We start from the raw sequence: 19,700 nt of genomic DNA on the forward strand, positions 1-19,700 counted from the left end.
CTCATCCTCCTTCTCAACCCTACCTGTGTCTTTTCCTTGGTCCCCTCCATTTTACAGACAATGAGATCACTGGGAGAGTAACCATTGCCACAGTTCTCTCTCTACTCCCAACTTCTTCCTCTCCCATATAGTATCCTTTCTAGCTACCTCTCCAAAGTATCCTGATTGTTTTGCTATCACCTCAGACTATTTTGAAGAAAGTGAATAGCTTTCCTCCTAACCTTCTTCTCTGCTTCCTGCCCCCCTCCTTTTTCGTTTTTAATCACCACTGTCAACTATACCATCCAACTTATCTCCTAGATTCATTACTGCAATGTAATCTTTTTTTACTCTTCTGACTCTCTTTCCCCTCCATCCAGTCCTCTGTTAGGTACTGTCACTACTTCTGATATAACCATAAGCATCCTTTGTTCATTCACACAGCTAAAACTTGTGTCTATATTTTGTCATCTCTAGTTCTTATCTCCTCACAGTTTATCCAACCAGCCATTGCAAGGATAATTTTCCTCTCCTGCAATGATTACATCACATTCCTGCACCCTGAGTTCCTTTAGTGGCTTCCCATTTTACTAGACTGAACAAGTTTCTCAACTTCAAGTTTCTTCAAGATCCTCCCTAATCTTGCCACAATCTACATTTCTGCTGTTACTCTTCTTTGCTCACTACTCCCTTCTCTCCCTAAACTCCTCCCAATTCTTTTTCACTGGTATTCTCTTTTTGCTCATCTCTCACATACTCAGGTTTATACCTTCACACATGCAACCCCCTATGACTGGAACAAACCCCCTGTTTTTAGTGTCCAAGTATCTGCCCTCTCTCCTCCTTCCAAACTCCTGCCTCAGAACACTTCTTCCAGCAATCATGAGTGCCTTCCTCTCACCCACGACATCCCATTAATGATACTCCAGTACCCTCACAGAGTGCATTTACATTTAAGACAATCCAAGAATCATGTATGTTTGTTGTAAGAGATGCTGTATCCAAGTCAATTAGTCATAGAATCATAGGACTGGAAGGGACCTTGAGAGGTCATCTAGTCCAGTCCCCTGCACTCATGGCAGGACTAAGCATTAACTAGACTATCCCTGACAGGTGTTTGTCTAACCTGCTCTTAAAAATCGCCGATGATGGAGATTCCACAACCTCCCTAGGCAATTTATTCCAGTGCTTAAACACCCTGACAGTTAGGAAGTTTTTCTTAATGTCCAACCCTTGCTGCAATTTAAGCCCACTGCTTTTTGTCCTATCCTCAGAGGTTAAGAACAACAATTTTTTCGCCTTCTTCATAATAACCTTTTATGTACTTGAAAACTGTTATGTCCCTTCTCAGTCTTCTCTTTTCCAGACTGAAAAGATTGGGTTTGTTTAATCTTCCCTCATAGGTCATGTTTCCTAGACACTTAATCATTTTTGTTGCTCTTCTCTGGACTTTCTCCAATTTGTTCACATCTTTCCTGAAATGTGGCACCCAGAACTGGATACAATACTCCAGTTGAGGCCTAATCAGCACGGAGTAGAGCAGAAGAATTATTTCTCATGTCTTGTTTACAACACTCCTGCCAATACATCCCAGAATGATGTTCACTTTTTTTGCAACAGTGTTACACTGTTGACTCATATTTAGCTTGTGGTCCACTATGACCTCCCAGATCCCTTTCCGCAGTACTCCTTCTTAGGCAGTCATTTCCCATTTTGTATGTATGCAACTGATTGTTCCTTCCTAAATGAAGTACTTTGAATTTGTCCTTATTGAATTTCATCCTCTATACGTCAGATCATTTCTCCAGTTTGTCCAGATCATTTTGAATTATAATCCTATCCTCCAAATCACTTGCAACCCCTCCCAGCTTGGTATCATTCACAAACTTTATAAGTGTACTCTGTATGTCATTATCTAAATCATTGATGAAGATATAGAACAGAACCGGACCCAGAACTGTTCCCTGGCTGCAGGACCCTACCCGTAATGCCCTTCCAGCATGACTGTGAATCACTAATAATTATTCTCTGGGAACGGTTTTCTAACCAGTTATGCACCCACCTTATACTAGCACCATCTAGATTGCATTTCCCTAGTTTGGTTATGAGAAGGTCATGCGAGACAGTATCCAAAGCTTTACTAAAGTCAAGATATGCCCCGTCTACCACTTCTCCTCCCCATCCACAAGGCATGTTACCCTGTCAAAGAAAGCTATTAGGTTGATTTGACACGATTTGTTCTTAAGTAAAAGTCAGTATGGATTTGTCATCTCCTTATCATCTAGATGTCTGCAAATTGATTGCTTAATTATTTGCTCCATTATCTTTCCGGGTACAGAAGTTAAGCTGACTGATCTGTATTTCCCTGATTTGTCCTTATTTCTCTTTTTATAGATGGGCACTATATTTGCCCTTTTCCAATCTTCTGGAATCTTTCCCATCTTCCATGACTTTTCAAAGATAATCGCTAATGGCTCATATATCTCCTCAGTCAGCTTCCTGAATATTCTGTGACATCATCACCCTTATTTTTTTACCCCTTTTATCCTTACCCAGAGACTTTCAATAAGTCTGTCTCCTATTTCCATCTCAATCTCAGTCTAAGTGTAAACATTTCTAATATGTAAGGCAACATCTCCTTTTTTTCCCCCCTGCCTGTCGTTTCTGAGCAAGCTGTACCGTTCTATACCAATATTCCAGTCATGCATATTATCCCAGCAAGTCTCTGTGATGCCAACTATGTCATAGTACAAGCAGTTAGAGTTATTCCTGCTTATTCCCCATATTTAAGAACAGATAAAAGACAACGGAACACTAGAATGCATTTTACATATAAAGCAGTGAGCAGTTTTAATATACTGCCCAAATTTAAATAACTCAGCCTACCTTGCCCAGGTAATTGTTCACGGGGCCTTTAGCAGTGACACCCTTAATGACGCAATTTGTTCCTCTACTTATTTCTTCATATTGTAAAGTCAAACCACTACAAAAATAAATTAAAATTAATTTAAAGAAAAGCATTTTAATTCTCACCCAAAATATAATCAAGATGTAAGAACACTTGGAAGCAACAGGAGGTGTCAGACAATTTATATTAAAAATACCTAGTCCAACACCTTGTAAAATTAAAGAACAAAAATGTGTAAGAGAGTTACAAAAAAGGGAGAATAAAAATTCGATATGTTTAATTACCTAGCTTCAAGAATTGGCTCAATATCAGTTGCCAGCTGTGTGGGATGACCAAATTCATCCTGCAAGTCCAAAGGAATATTAAAAGGTACTCCAACTCGAAATGGAGGATCCAAAAGACTCACTGAAAATTTTTCTGGTTTCCCCTCTAAGAGAGAAAAAAGTTAATGTAGGTAATTTTATCTGTAACTACACATTATATTTCTTTTAACTAAGGCATCAGTACAGACACCTAAACTCCCACTCTAACAGGCAAATAGATGGGGAAGGAGGGTCCCATCCTAACAGGCTAGTAGACAATAAACTGAGATTTTTGGCAACAGTGATAGATCAGAACCTCTCAGTCTCTCCTTCCTCAGTCTGTATGGATTTAGAAGTAATTGTTTAAAATGCAAACATATAGGTGTAAGAACTTATATAAAACATGTCTGCAACTTCAGAGCACTATGAAATGTCTCAACAAAATCCAACGGGACAGTGGATCGCTTTGTAAAATTAAACAATTTACATATTCTTCTGATTTACATAAACAAAATTCAGTTTACATGCTAGGATAAACATTTTTGTTATCCAGTTGTTCCAAACTTGAGCCACTTAATGCATCCTGATTTAAAAAAAAAAATACTGAGCACACTCATACTTTGAAAATAACCCCCACCCTTTACCACGTTTTGAGAAAAATCACTCAAAAAAGTCAAAGCACCCAAAAATCACTGGTCACTTCTAAAAATTTTTGCCAAGGACTCTACACAGGAGTACAAACAGACCTCTGTAACTTGGAATGAAGTCTACTGGGGAGCTATCTTAAAATAAATTGCTTTGTCCCGTCGAATCTTCAACAGGACCTTGAATAGAAGAAAAAATGGGAGAAAAGCATACAAGAGGTCCCTGTCCCATGAGAGGATGACGACTTCTATCATGGAATGTTTTCCCAGGCCAGCCCTGGAGCAGTAACGAGGACATTCGGCCTCTCATCTGCACCCTGTACTGATAATGGTCCTGCCTGAAGATAAACAGTAGGAATCTCCTGTGTGACGGTCGTATTGAGATGTGGAAGTAGGCATCTTGAGGTTGAGGGCCAAAAACTAATCTCCTGGCTCTATAGCTGGAATAATAGCTGCTAGCATGACCAGCTAGAACTTGTGCGCCTTCACGCATTTGTTTAATGCCCTTAGATCTAGAACAGACCTCCAACCTCCCTTCACCTTGGGGATCACGAAATAACTGGAGTAAAATCCCTTGCCCCTGAGATGTGCCAGGACTGGTTCTGTGGCCCCTAGGCATAACAGACTGACTATTTCCTGGCATAGTAGATTCTTGTGACAAGGGTCCCTGAAGAGAGATGGGGAAGGAGGGTGGAAATGGGGGCTGGACATGAATTGAAATAATCTCCAAGATTTCTCTGTCAGAGGTAATATTCTCCCAACTGCTGTACAAGAGGGCCAGGCAACTTCTGAAAGGGCGTGTGTAGATGGCAGCTGATGCTGCAAGGTATAGTTGCTCGGGCCCTTGACCCATCATAGAATCATAGAATCATAGAATTCAAGATCAGAAGGGACCATTTTGATCATCTAGTCTGACCTCCTGCAAGATGCAGGCCACATAAGCCGATCCACCCACTCCTTAGCAAGCGACCCCTGCCCCATGCTTCGGAGGAAGGCGAAAAACCTCCAGGGCCATTGCCAATCTTCCCTGGAGGAAAATTCCTTCCCGACCCCAAATATGGCGGTCAGCTGAACCCCGAGCATGCGGGCAAGACTCTCCAGCCAAACCCTCTGGAAAAGGTTATATCATACCATTGACCCATTGTACTATTTACCAGTGTGGCACTTAATTGACCTATTGACTAAGCCCGTTATCCTATCATACCATCCCCTCCATAAACTTATCTAGCTTAATCTTAAAGTCATGGAGGTCCTTCGCCCCCACTGTTTCCCTCGGTAGGCTGTTCCAGTATTGCACTCCCCTGATGGTTAGAAACCTTCGTCTAATTTCAAGCCTGAATTTCCTGACTGACAGTTTATATCCGTTTGTCCTCGTGTCCACATTAGCACTGAGCTGAAATAATTCCTCTCCTTCCCTGGTATTTATCCCTCTGATATATTTAAAGAGTGTGATCATATCTCCTCTTATCCTTCTTTTGGTTAAGGAAAACAAACCGAGCTCCTCAAGTCTCCTTTCATACGAAAGGCCTTCCATTCCTCGGATCATTCTAGTGGCCCTTCTTTGTACCTGTTCTAGTTTGAATTCATCCTTCTTAAACATGGGAGACCAAAAGTACTTACAAGAGACTGAGAGGTCATGGATTGAAGCTGGCTGCTTCCATTTTTGAACATTGGACCTCTTACGCTTCAGCGCATAATAGAGCTGAGATGGTCGGTATTGAGGAGGTCGTGACCTGTGCTGTGGCTGAGAGCTGTATCTTCTCTTCTGTCCCGCTGAATAGATTCTCAGGAATCCTTTAAGGTGTGGAGAGAAGAGCCCATCTTCTCCATTAAGAGCTTGGGCCCTTCAAACAGGAGATCTTCCACTGTCATCTGCAGCAATTTGGGCAGCACCAGAAAGATGTATCCAAGAAGCCCACCTCATTACCACTGCCGTGGAGATTGAGCAAGTGGCTGTATTGACTGCCTTTGAATGGTTAATTGAGACTCTTTCCGTGTGTGTGTTTCAACTTGGAACTTTGATCATATCAGTCAGTGACCAGCTCACCAAGTAAAGAAAATGCAAAAACATGCAATCAGTGAGCTTGGTTCAAAATGAACCTTTTGGATGGCATCACACTGAGAGCTCATGTGAACGACTGAGAGGGTAAATGTCAACTGATCTTTGGTATCTGTCTGTTTTGCAGTCCCTTCTAAAATATTAATTAGGAAAAAATCAGTAATGGAACACCCACAGAGCATATTTTGAGGAAATGTGACTCCTTTGAGAACAGAGGGTATAAATACTAGGAACATCATAAGTTAGTTAGTTAGCTCCTCAATTAATATCTGAAGAGATCCATGACGTTGTAAGACAGAGGGTCTCAGGGTAGCCAAAACACTGCTACGAGAGACTTTTGTAGGACTTTTGAACCAGAGGGCCTCAGGGTAATCAAGACCCTGCTTCAGAGGACATTTGACAGACCAAGTACAAAGAGAAGTCTCCACTTAGGATTGGTAGCTATACCTGCTTTGTTTGCCAATCAGGATACTGTGTATGGCCAACATAGTTACTGAAAGTTTATGCTTGAGGAATTGAGGCTTATTAGGAAGATGTATTATGTAACCTTTTACTTCTTGTGTAATTCTTTCTCCAATAAAATGCTGTGTATTGAGCAAATTGAATCTGAATTTTCACTGGTACCAGTAACAATCTGCTTAGCTGTGGGGCATTAAAGGTCTGTTTCAACAGAAAGGTAGCTTCCCCTTCGAGCCTTTCCTCCTGTTCTTCAAATGGTTCCTCCTCTGGTTCAAGGGCTCAGGTCAGTGAAGCTGTAGGAGACCATCTGGCAGACTCTCTCTGAGAGACACTATATGCCCACAAGATGTGGGATCTGTACACTGCCCAAGGATCCCAATATGGCCAATCGGGAGGGAAGGGCCTGGGTGGTGGGGGTGCCCAAGGAGGCTAGGTCCTCTGTACTGTAATAACAGGTCATGGTGAGAGGCCAAGGAAATGACATTCTTCTGCTCACTGTCAGAATCGTCAGTGGGTAAGGGTAGCACTGACTGGGTATTGGTAATACATGGCCCTGAGCCGACTGTGATGCTCTAGAGTACTGGAACTATTCCAGTACTATTGGCTCACTTGGTACCACAGCTGAGTGTCAGTGGTAAGTTGTCAGTACCAACAGTTGTGCATGTGTGGAGCACTCTATAGATGGGAGCTTTGCTGCACCCAGTATCAATACTTTGCACTACCTCCCAATGAGTGGAACCAAGTAATGTTTGTCTCTCTCCTTAGGGGGCAGTATGGTGCCTCGGAGCCTGAGTTCCTGGCGTCGTTAGGCGGTGCAGCTGAGCTCATAGGGGTGACACTCTGATGCTTCTGAGTACCATGCTTTGGAGCCGCCAACCTATTATTCTTTACAGTGCCCAGAAGTGTGCTAGGTACTTTGTTTTTCTGCAAAGGCAAGGTCCCTGCCTCAGACAGTTTACTAACTCATTTTACAGGTGATGTAGCAAGAGAATGACAAACCTAAAAAGGGATAGGGGAGAATAAAGATTACCCTATCTCTACATTGTTGAGCTGAGTACTTGCTGGAACTGCTTCTGCTGTATCCAGACTTAAAAACAAAACCTACTTGATCTTTTCCAAGAAAATTCTAGTTCGGAAAACTGCTGGTGTTTTGACCCAACTTTGCTGTTTATCAGGAAGAATGCTAACTTATTTATTTCTTGGAAAGTCACATATCGCTGCTCCCCAAAGAGGACAGAGCCATGAATTTTTGTTCAGATACCAACCAAGTCTCCTGCCCACAGTTTTTAATGCATACACCATTTTTTACCATATGCTAAAATAGAGATAGCAGCGTTTCTATCATTCAGGAAATCAGCAGCATAAACAATTAAGTTAAGCAACTTAAAATGTTCTTTTTTCTTGTAGCTTGGGGATCCGCAGCAGATACATTTTGATACATCCTTTTTGTGGAATACAGTCATTTTTCTTTTCAGGGGGGTTGTTAGGATATAGGTTTATTTCTAAAAGAATGGAAGATATTCTAACATTTTATTTACAGCAAAACCCATTATAGGAAAAAAACTTTCTGTAGTTGGAGGATATCCTGAGGGATCCCACATAGGTTAGAAAGTTACTTGGGAAGGGAATGTTTTGAATCCAGGGGTTTTTGCCTGCTTTAAGTTCTTTCTTTGCTCTGATGAATAGGAATAACTTTGTCCTGTATTTTCTTTAGGAAAAAGTGATTCTGTTTTTTCTTTGGATTTTGAGGGAGGGATCCTGGCAAACTTCAGACATATGCTTTAATAACTAATTTACACACACAATGCCAAACATTTCTTGTGAATTCTCTTCCTGAAAGGAAAATACTTGTGCCTTCCTAAAAGATACTATAGGAGAAGGAAGATGATCATACATAGTGAGGTAAAACTAGATGATCTGGTGGTCCCTTCTAGACTTAAACTATGACTCAAAACTCTTCAGTCACTTCGTGTGCTTTGAGGGGCTATCGTCATCTGGAGAGATTATGAGAGGCCCATGAAACAGCAATTTTTTCTTGGTCTTCCTAGAAACAGAGATCGCCTAGGATTTCTATCTTTTCTCCCTTGAGGTAAAGTCATTTAAGCCCAAAAGTTTTATATTTGTAGTATTCTGATATGGTTTTCTCTGGATTGTGAACTGCTGAAAAATGCAATAGCTAGGAAGGATGCTGGTAATAAGCTGTGTCTTGGAACCTGAGAATATGAGCTGCAAAACAGGATAGAAAGACCCTACCACTTTCTAAGTAAGTACATTTTGTCCACTAGATGGGGACACCTTGCTTACTTACTGTAAGGTAGACCAGTAACCAAAAAAAAAAAAAAAAGGCGAGAGACAGGCAGGGGCAGCTCTAGGATTTGCGCCGCCCCAAGCAGGGCGGCACGCCGCGGGGGACGCTCTAGTGGTCGCCGGTCCCGCGGCTCCAGTAGACCTCCCGCAGACGTGCCTGCGGAGGGTCCGCTGGTCCCGCGGCTCCAATGGACCAGCCGCAGGCATGCCTGCGGATGCTCCACCGGAGCCGCGGGACCAGCGGCCCCTCCGCAGGCACGTCTGCGGGAGGTCTGCCGGAGCCGCCTGCCGCCCTCCCACTGGGACGCCGCCCCAAGCGCGCGCTTGGCGCGCTGGGGTCTGGAGCCGGCCCTGCAGACAGGGCAGGTAAGGCCCAGTTACCACTAAAAAAAATCTCAGATCATGGATTGGACTGTTTGGCTGACTACTGAAATCAGGCACGGAGCCCGTGTGTCTGAGTTGAGGACCCAAATGTAAATATTTAATCACAAATTAAAAGGAATTAAGAGGAAAGAACATTAAGTTGAATAATTACATGTTCTTTCTGAGATCCTGTAATTAAGGTGCACAAAAATACACAATATAGAAAGTAGTATTAAACCCCTAGATTCCTTCGCATATAAAGAATACAAATAATACTATGCAGCAAATTAAAGCATCACTGTAGTCATTAAAGACAACATGTTATGACAAGACATCAAGGTATTGAACTCACAACCCTGGGTTTAGCAAGCCAATGCTCAAACCACTGAGCTATCCCTACTATGAGTAGTATATAGTTTTCCATACACATATACAACCACTTAAGAAGGATAAATAAAGGCTACTCAATAGCATGGAATTAAATTGCTTCAGAAAAAGGCTGCAAAACAATTTTCAAATAGTAGTTAAAAGTTCACAGCTTCATTTGACATCAGAAAAGAAAATTAAACCGGCAGGTCTGAAGTAGTTCCATTTCTATTATCCTCTCAATAAAAAGCCAGTAACATTGTGGCTGAAGTACATGATACAACCATAGCAGAGTGTGCATCTTAGATGTGTTCCACATTGTCACTAAAATCAGAATCAGCTCTCTTTGAAACACATGACCCACCATATACTGAGTGGTTTAGATCAAATATAAATGTATCAGACTATACAGAAGGGACAAATAATGAATTACTTAACATCAAGTGTAGTGGAAAATACTGTTTTCTTTCTGGTAGTTTGCTTCACTATATTCAAAGGCAACTGTATCTTCCAAATGGTTACAAAGTTATCTATATACTGAATACGTGCTGATGTGTATGATATTCTGTAAGATTTTTCTTGTAATATAACAGTAAAATTATAGATGAATGAGACTGTAAATATACATTGAAATATTTTAGGTTGTATGAACTCATGTTTGGATTAGTCAATTTCAATATCATATATACTTTTGTTTAAATGTATTGTAAAGTCAGCCAATTTTTCCAAGTTTTATAAAAAAGTAGGATTTGTCAGCGAAGTTAAATTATGAAAATTTGCAAATCTAGTAGAGTGAGTACCCTAGGTTCAAATCTACTAAGGAGAAAAATTCTGTTTTTTCTTTTATAACTATTTTGGGGAAGTTCAGTTCAAGGGTAGCTTTTAGCTTCCATAAAAATCCTACATATTTTTTTTGTAAGGCTGACTAAGAGACAAAGCAACCATCTGATTTGTCATAGATGGTGGATTGCCAGGCATCAAGCTCTTTTCTGCTCTAACCACTTGATACCTGGGCTAGACTCATGAAGGAACTTAGGCATGGTGAGGCAGAGCATTACCACACCTAACTTTTAGGCACCTAGAAAATCACTGGGATTCACAAAGCCTGAGTTTTGTATCTACGCTTCCTATATAATGAATGGGGAGAGATAGGCACCTCAGAATGGGATTCACAAAGGTCAGCATGCTAGGCAGCTCCCCCTTAAACTAGCCAATGGGAGATGCCAAAGAGAAGGTGTATGTGAAGCCTTGCCCCTATCTCAGAGATAAGAGCCCAAGTCTGGGCTCCAGAAAGGCACTTCCCTTTGCACAGGATTCTCAGATGCAGACCTTCTCTTGGCATTAGGTGCCTATGGCACTGTGACAAGAAGCCAGGAGGCATATGAGGCACCACCCTCATAACTTTTAGCCCAGTGGTTGGGTTACTTATGTGGGAGACCCAGGTTCAAGTCCCCCCTCCATCTGAGAGGGAGAAGGGATTTGAACAGAGATCTGCCACCGCTCAGGTGAGTATCCTAGCCACTGTGCTATGAGATATTCTGATGTGGAGCTCCCTCAATCTCTTCTGTTGAAGCTGTTCCACTGTGAATAAATAATGCAAGAGTCACTGGGCTAGAGCTAGAGGAAGAGGGAAAGTGAGCAAGCAAGCATGCATGAAAATGACTCTAAAGCCTGGTGCTTAGAGCACTCACTTGGGAGGTGGGAGACCCAGGATCCAGTCCCTCTGCTCCAATCATTCATTATTTACCCAAACTAGAACTTCAATCAGTGAGACTGAAGGAGGCCCCCACACAAGAATAGCCCAGTGGCTACGGTACTCACCTGAGAGGTGGAAGATCCCAGTTCAAATCTCTTTTCCTCTTCAGGTAGAGGAGGAACTTGAACAAGAGGTCTCTCACATCTCAGGTGAGTACCCTAACTACAGGGCTAAAAGTTATGAGGGAGGTCCTCCTCTCCACAACCCTGTCCCACAGCCCTTTAGCATAAGTTCGCCTACAAGGGCTTGATTCAGTAAGCAGGCTCTGATGATGGTTACTAGATCAGGCCCCACAGGCAAGTTGGATAGAAGAATGCCTATCTTCCTGATTTGTGAATCACTCTGGGATCAGGCATCCAGATGCCTGGCGGAGTGCTGGAGTGCACGTCAGAGGCAGAAACATAGATACCTAGGGAACTTTAACTGCAAAAATTTAGGTATTGAACAAATTTAGGGGTTTACAGGGTTCTGTGAATCCCAGTGGGGCCAGATTCTGGAATTCAGGTACCTCAAGTGGCAGTTAGGTGCCTAAGTTCCTTTGTGAATCTACACCTTGGCCTTCAAACACTACTTTGTCTTTGCTGAAGGTATCATCCCTACACTTCTTAACCAAAATTGAATTTATTTTGAAGCTGAACCCAGCACACATTTAATATAGTGAGTCAAAAGTAAGAACTGAGCATTTGTGAAGGATCTAATTGAAGAAAATTGGAATAGTTTGAATTTTCCTTACCTACAATATTAAATTTAAATATTTTAGATGGTAGAGGCCTTCCTGCATAAGTGTCTGCATTACTTTCATTCAACACGACTTGCAGTTTCAGTGTGTAGCTCCCAAGTTTGTGAATATTTTCTGGATAGGGTCAGATAAAAATAAAGTTAAAAAGAAAAATTTCCCAAATATAGATAAATTGAAGGTAATATTTTAAAGACAAACTCACCCATTTTCTTAAACCAGTAAGGCCATTTACCCCCATGTTGACTAATGTGAGAAATGATTTCCTTATTCCCAACAGGAGCTTGAACAGAAAAAGGGATCATTCAGCTACATACATTTAGATTTCGTATCATATTTATTTTTCTAGGAACCAATTATACCTATCACAAATACCCAGACACCATATTTTTAAATTAAAAAAAAAAGACAAGAGTTTGAATTCAATTGATCAACTTATCACATTGATCGCAGGTAAACTTTACTAAAGAACCTAACTCGCACACTGCCAAATTGTTGCCACTGGAAGCATACATTTACTATGGAAGCCCACTTTTATATCCCTCTAGTTATGCTGTGCCCCACATGGAGGCACTTCTAGTCTACATACTCAGTAGTGCTTTATAAACAACTGTGCTTTATAAGCCACTTTCACTAGTGACTTACTATTAAATAGATTAAAATAGGAGCAATTGGGTAGAAAAAACTAAAACCAATTAAAAGACAGTACAAAAACATTTATCCTCCCTTCTCCCAGGCTGTCTCCTCTTATTCTATAGAATCTTTGCCATACTAAGAGGGCACATCCAAAAAATATATATATTTTTAATTACTAAAATTTTACATCTTCTAACTTAGTATCCAATACATACATACCAATGTAAATTTTGGTCATGTATCACTCATTCACACCTTCATCTCAGGGGGATTGAATTTAATTTTATTATTCAAAAATCAAGGAATTTATGACTTGGTAAATACATAGTATAGATGCAGCAAAAACTAAGCAATAAAAATCAAATAAAACAGAATAAATCAAGGAAGAAACAGGGGGAGAAGGAGGGCTCATGGGAAGAAATAAAACCACCTCATTACAACATGCCATTATTTCATTCATCCTGTCTGAAATTAGATAGCAATTTAATGTGGGTATTTCAAATTCTTACACATTACAATTATATTCTTTATTCACATGTTCTTGCACTAAACTACATGCATGTTTTGAAATGGCTGCCAAAGGCGGCTTTGTCCTAAGCTTATTTGTTCTTGTACACAATTTTTAAAACAGTGAGTTAAATACATTTTTACTAAGAATTAATCTTGGGAGATCTTGGGAGATAGTGTAAATAAACCATTATGATTTTTTTTTGTCAGTCACCAACACTGAGAAATGTTCTCAAATAAATTCAAAATATCCTGTTGAAAAGTATCACCAGCTATTGCTAGCCTAAATTTGATCATTTAGTTGTAGTGCAAGATTAACCCCTGAAAGAAAGCACTTTGGACAAGTCACTTCACCTCTCTACCTCTAGTTCCCCATCTGTACAATGTGACTAATAAAACTGTGAAGATACACTATCTATCCTAAGCAAAGGAGAAGGTGATCCAGGGAGAGGCAATACATGCAGTTGCTGTAGCAAAAAGGAAAAGTCTGAATGGAAAAATGCTGGTCTCCAAAACCAGGACTGTGTTTAAAACCTCAAACTGGTAACATTTGTTCTATGATGGGACACTGAAAAGTTTCTTGACTGATAATCTTCTTTTAGCAGCTTCTTTCCTCATTTGTAACAAATGGATAATGCCTCTCACCTGTGGAATTCAGATGTGGTACATGACTGTTGCTTGGACTCTGAAGCTAACCTCTGTTCCCATCCCCACCTTTCCCCTCAGACCACCAGAAGAGATTTTCCAAAAGCTATTTGAACTTTCCAATAAACTGTAATTAGCATTAAGACTTGAGAATATATTATCCAACCTTAAGGTAAGTCTATATTTAAGTCTCTTTTCAGAGAAAAATTCCCAAGTTATTACAAATTGTATTCCAGGCAGATTTGAATGGCGAGAGACGCTAAAAACTGAAAGAAAATGATCAGATATGAAATTTCTCATTCTGCTGCACAGCTTCTCTCCTCAGTCATAATAAACAGAAAGTAGTGAGCAGTGAATCACAAAAATAGGGGGAGAAGGATACAGCAGAATTTAATCATCATCATTAGAGCAGAATAGGCAGAAATAAAAGCTCCCCTCTATACAGTAAAAGACGTTATTTGAGAAAATGATCTGGGAACTAACCCAGTAGCATCTTCCTTAGACAGGGTGCTTCTGCAGAGAAATGGAAATCTACTTGTTAAAATTCCTCAGATGAGTCTCAGATATTTTCTATCCACAAAGCCACTACAGCTCTTGTAGAAGGAACCTTAATTCCCTCTGAGAATATTTCCCTGTTGCCTGCGATAACAACTGATGCCAGATTTTAACATCTTGCCTTTGAGGCCCTGGCATTCTGGACAAATACAGCTAGTGTGTATACTCCACATGCTTGTAACAGTCTCTAAAACTCTAGGGATGTTCACTTATGCCATAACTTTATTTTCCCAGAAAGAATGCTTGGAAAAATGTTTGGGAAAAAAGCAATGGTAGATTTATTTTCTGAAGTACAGAATTTATTTGGTAGATTTATTTTGTGAAGCAAAATGTTTCTGGCATTAAAAGAATAGCCTTTTTCTCATGAGAACCGCAATGTGAATCTTGTGCAAAGAGGTATTAACTCCTTGTGTTTTGGAGGTAATGTTTTTTCTAGTCTGGCCTTTCTGATTAATCTGGACATCTGAGGATACATTATCAAGGAGTCCTATGTGCCTTCATAAAAAAATACTACTAAGGCTAGTTCCCTTTGTTCTGTGATGCTTGGTTTGCAGACGTTTTGAACTGATAAAGAACATAATCCACTGTCAACCTAAATCAACCAGCCAACATCCAGATTATGAAATGGAGGGATACTAGATCTGGAGGTAGGACTTGTCCCTCCAATTATGTGATCACATTTCAGTGTGTTGGGAGAGTGATCAGGTTCAGGTTTACAGGTTCATGAGGTTGGAATACCAAAACTCCCTGAGCCAGGCTGGAGATACCATCATCATTAGAGCTAAGTCCTGTCTGATTTTTTTGAGGACTCTCAAAGTATCAAAGGAATTGGAAGGTACAGTGGCACCCACAGCCTTACACACATTACACATTTGTATATACCACTGGCAGGGGCATCAAGTCACCTGCATTGGGCCCTCCCATAGCCAATGGCAAAGAGCAGCAACTCTAGCCACCCCACTTGCCCACTCAAGTTTGGCCCCTCGGCCCCTCCATCATTATGGGAGCAGCCTGACCAAAACAGAGTGAGTAGCATTGCAGTCATATCCTGACAGTGGTTGCAGGGCCAAACCCTGAAGGGCAGTGGGCCAGCCAGCACTGCTTCTCCTCTCCACTGTTGTCCAGCATAGCCAGGACTGATTCTCCCTCCAGAGCAGAATCTGCAACATTTGTTGTTCAGATCAAATACAAACAGGTCTAAATCTGAGTGCCCCCACCTGTGAAATAATGGAGTTGTCACTCTGTACCTCAAAGCAGCACCCTGGAACCCCCATATCCACCACTGTCATATAAATATATGTTTGTACAAAGTATGCCTTATGAGATAGCATTTTAAAAGTCTTGATGTGTTGAACACTAATATCCTGTTGGATTGTATGTGCTATTGTTATATGTGAGGTATTGCTGTATATATTACTGAAATATGTTGTGAGGTTGGGAACACCCACAACCAGCCTTTCAGGTACAACAATGGAGCAGATAGACACGCTGATCGCCAATTAAAGGGAATTCACTCTTCCAAAGGCCATCCCAGAAGACACCTCAGAGAGAAAATGTCGACAATGGAGACTACTTGACCAATGGGGACTGCCTGATCTCCATGTCAAAAGATCTCCCCAGCAAGCTGAAAGAAACTCTAAAAGAGGGGAAGTGACATCATCACTCAGCCTCTTCTATGCCCTCTCCCCAATCCAACACCTGGAGGAATATCTGGAGGACAAAGACTTTGAACTGAGACAGGGTGGTCCGGGGCTGCAAGGCAGTTCCAGGCTGCACATTGCTGTGACCAAGCTGGGTGAGACACTGCTTGATTCAAATCCTGTTTAGTTTGCGGAACTCAGACTGTGCATTTATTTTTATTTCTTGGGTTTCAGAGTAGCAGCCGTGTTAGTCTGTATCCACAAAAAGAACAGGAGTACTTGTGGCACCTTAGAGACTAACATTTATTTCAGCATAAGCTTTCGTGGGCTACCGCTCACTTCTTTGGATGCATAGAATGGAGAACACAGACAGGAGATATTTATACATACAGAGAACATGAAAAGGTAGAAGTACGCAGACCAACTGGAAGAGTCCAATCAGCTGAGATGAGCTATCAGCAGGAGAAAAAAAAACCTTTGAAGTGATAATTGAGATGACCCATAGAAGGTGTGAGGAGAACTTAACATAGGGAAATATTCAATTAGTGTAATGACCCAACCATTTCCAGTCTCTGTTTAAACTCAAGTTAATTGTATCTAATTTGCATATTAATTCGAGTTCAGCAGTCTCTCTCTTTGGAGTCTGTTTTTGAAGTTTTTTTGTTGCTAAACTGCCACCTTCAAGTCTGTCACTGAGTGGTTAGAGAGGTTGAAGTGTTCTCCCACTGGTTTTTGAATGTTATGATTCCTGATGTCAGATTTGTGTCCATTTATTCTTTTGCATAGAGACTGTCCGGTTTGACCAATGTACATGGCAGGGGGGCATTGCTGGCACATGATGGCATATATCACGTTGGTAGATGTGCAGGTGAACGAGCCCCTGATGGAGTGGCTGATACGATTAGGTCCTATGATGGTGTCACTTGAATGGATATGTGGACAGAGCTAACATCGGGCTTTGTTGCAAGGATAGGTTCCTGGGTTAGTGTTTATGTTGTATGGTGTGCGGTTGCTGGTGAGTATTTGCTTCAGGTTTATTTCTTAGGTAACCAATTCGATTTCTGCACTTGCTACTTATAATCACTTAAAATCTATCTTTCTGTAGTTAATAACTTTGTTTTATATTTTACCTAAAACACTGTGTTTTGGTTGAAGTGCTGAGGAAATCTCAGCTCAGTTTACAAAGGCTAGTGTGCGTGTCCACTTCTCATCAAGGGAGGGGCAGACTGGGTAATGAACTTACAATGGCCAGGCTTCTGACCAGTACAAGACAGTAACAATTCAGGGGTGCGGGACTGGAGAGAGAATTAGCTATTGATGGTTCATGAGTACCTGGGAGATCACTCATGTAACTCAGCTGGGTGTCTCCCTGCCCGTGGATGTCTGTGTAAGTGCAGTACATACCAGAGGTTTGTGGCTTGACACAGCATCAGTGTGAGAGGGATACCCCACATTGGTGGGACAGAGGGCTCAGTGGTCCCACAGTCCAGGTTGCACCCTGGGGTCCCTGTCACAGAAACTCTTGAATGACTATTGATGGTTATCCCAGTATTGACAACTGAGATGGTCTGTTAGTGTGCTTTGTAGACTGTGGAGATGAAGGTCCACTGGTGCAACATGGCTGCTGAGGTAGTCATTCCCAAAGGCAGATCACCTTTTGGCACAGCAGTAACAAGTGAGTGCCTCTCTGTTTCCTGATAAGTACATTTTCATGGAGTTGTCCATGAGGACCTATACTGTGGCACCTCAAAGTGCCAGGAAAAAGCTATGCATGACATCCAAATGGCTTTCAATTCCAGGATATTTATGTGAAGATTCAATTCCTGATGCGACCACAGTCTTGGGTCCAAAGGTACTCCAGATAAGCTCCCAATCCTACTATGAATGTGTATCACTAGTACTATGTTGAACAGACGTGAAAAGGGCTGCAAACCTGTAGAGGGTCCTTCCATCAATCTAATGGGGAAAAGAGATCCTGGGGATTCGTGACCAACATGTCTATGCGGTTTCTGCAGGGTAGCTACACACATCTCAACCATCCTTGCATGGAGCACAGGTCAAGTCTGGCAATTTGCATCACATAGGTGCAGGAAGTCATGCAGCCCATGAGTTTTAGGCAGGTTCTGACTGGTGTTCTTGTGTGAGACTGAAGTTGCTTGACAAGATGCAGGAACGGGAGACATCTGTCTTGTGGCAGATAGGCTTTTGCTGTTGGGGAGTCCAATACTGCCCCTATAAACTCTATGCTCTGAGTAGGAGTGAGCATGGACTTTGCGTCATTGAATATGAGGCTTAGTACAGCAACAAGATCAAATCCAGAATTACTTGCACTGAGATGTTCACCTGTTGAGGCAACTGACCTCAAATTAGCCAGCCACTAAGGTATACATAACACGAATCTCGTCTTCTCAGGAATGCTGCTACAACTGCCAGGCATTTAAAGACCGTGGGGCTGTGGAGGTACGGTAATGAGACTTTCATAAGAAATCAGAGTTATTTCTTATGGGCAGGGTGAACTATAAAACACCTACTTTCATACTGCACAAACCAATCGTGAGAATCTACAGTAGGAAATGTGGATGATAGACTCACCATCTTGAACTTGAATTGATGGATGAATGTCGAGCTGCTGGAGTTCTATGGTGGGGTATCAACCCCCTTTCTTCTTTGGGACCAGAAAACGAGAATAAAATCCCCAGCTGTAGAATTCCACAGGCACTTCCTCCACTACTCTAAGTTCTCTGAAGGAATCCACTTACTGAGAAATATATCATAAGAGGGGAAAAGGGGAGGAAGCAGTAGGAAGGGATTGGACCCGGACTGGAGTACCTCTTGTCCATAACCTTCAGGACCCAATGGTCTAAGGTCCCTATCTCCTGAAACAAGATTAAATGTTTCCAAAAGGGGAGGAGGTGTAAGGGAGGGATATGAACCACTGGTTCTGCAAGGCTCTCAATCTCTGTTAAACCTGCTGCTGTGACATTGATAGACTGTGTGGTGGAGGAGGAAGGCACAGAGTGACTCTTCCTTAGGAACCTCTGCTTTTCCTCAAAGGTTCAGACTATCTCAGCTGACTGCAGTAGTATGAGGACTGTTGCCTGTGACAGCTGAGATTTGAACTGTTTCCTTCTGGGAGCTGCAGTGTACACCCAACCTCAAATCCTTTAACGGGTGAAAGGTTTTGGTGATGTTGTTTTTAAAGAGGTTACTGCCCATGAAGAGGAGGTCCTCAATGGCTGTTTAAACCTCTTTCAGACTGCAGTTCTTAGGAATACTGGAGGCCCTGCACATTGTTACTGTTATAGCTATACTATGGGATTGCCGCAAATGAGGTGTTGAGAGCAGCTTGTAGCGAGGGCCGTGAGACCACCTGTCCCTCCTGCACAAGGGATTTAACCTCCTCTCTGTACGCCTGTAGAAGTCTCTCACTGAACTGAGGTATACTTTCCCAATTCAGGAAATCATATTTAGCCAGCAGCATTTAGTAATTTCTAATGTACATTTGTAGACTGGTTGAGGAATATGATTCTTGGTCAAAGAGGTCCAACTTTTTAGGGTCTCTCTGAGTGGGTGTCACTTTAGATGGCCCCTACTAGGTCACCCTGTACCATGAACCGCATGAATACCACAAAAAGAAACTGTGGTGGCAAAGTCTCTGGCTCAGGAAAGTTAGCCAGTATCATAAAGCATGGTGTGGAAGGAGCCAGTGCTGCAGCTTTCACTACTGTAGCTTTCACGGCCATCAACAGAATCTTGGTCTAACCATGATCTCTCGGTACTGGGGCTTTTAGTGTTTGTGTGGGGAGGTCTGAAGAGCTGTCCGCACAGCCGGCTTCAG

General features: G+C 41.8%; 1 protein-coding gene across 2 annotated transcripts in view; it reads right to left on the bottom strand.

The window, feature by feature from the left end:
* SMCHD1 (structural maintenance of chromosomes flexible hinge domain containing 1) overlaps positions 1 to 19,700 on the bottom strand; it is a 181,113-nt gene that overhangs the window by 101,596 nt on the left and 59,817 nt on the right. For both annotated transcript variants that reach the window (XM_039527011.1, XM_039527012.1), the window contains exons 18-21: positions 12,085 to 12,162; positions 11,877 to 11,996; positions 3,172 to 3,316; positions 2,866 to 2,962 (exon numbers count right to left, since the gene is read on the bottom strand). In XM_039527011.1, coding sequence (XP_039382945.1) covers positions 2,866 to 2,962; positions 3,172 to 3,316; positions 11,877 to 11,996; positions 12,085 to 12,162 — 440 coding nt within the window. The remainder of the gene's footprint in view (positions 1 to 2,865; positions 2,963 to 3,171; positions 3,317 to 11,876; positions 11,997 to 12,084; positions 12,163 to 19,700) is intronic.

The sequence above is a fragment of the Mauremys reevesii genome, linkage group 2 (assembly GCF_016161935.1).
Source record: "Mauremys reevesii isolate NIE-2019 linkage group 2, ASM1616193v1, whole genome shotgun sequence".
Lineage (NCBI taxonomy): Eukaryota > Metazoa > Chordata > Testudines > Geoemydidae > Mauremys > Mauremys reevesii.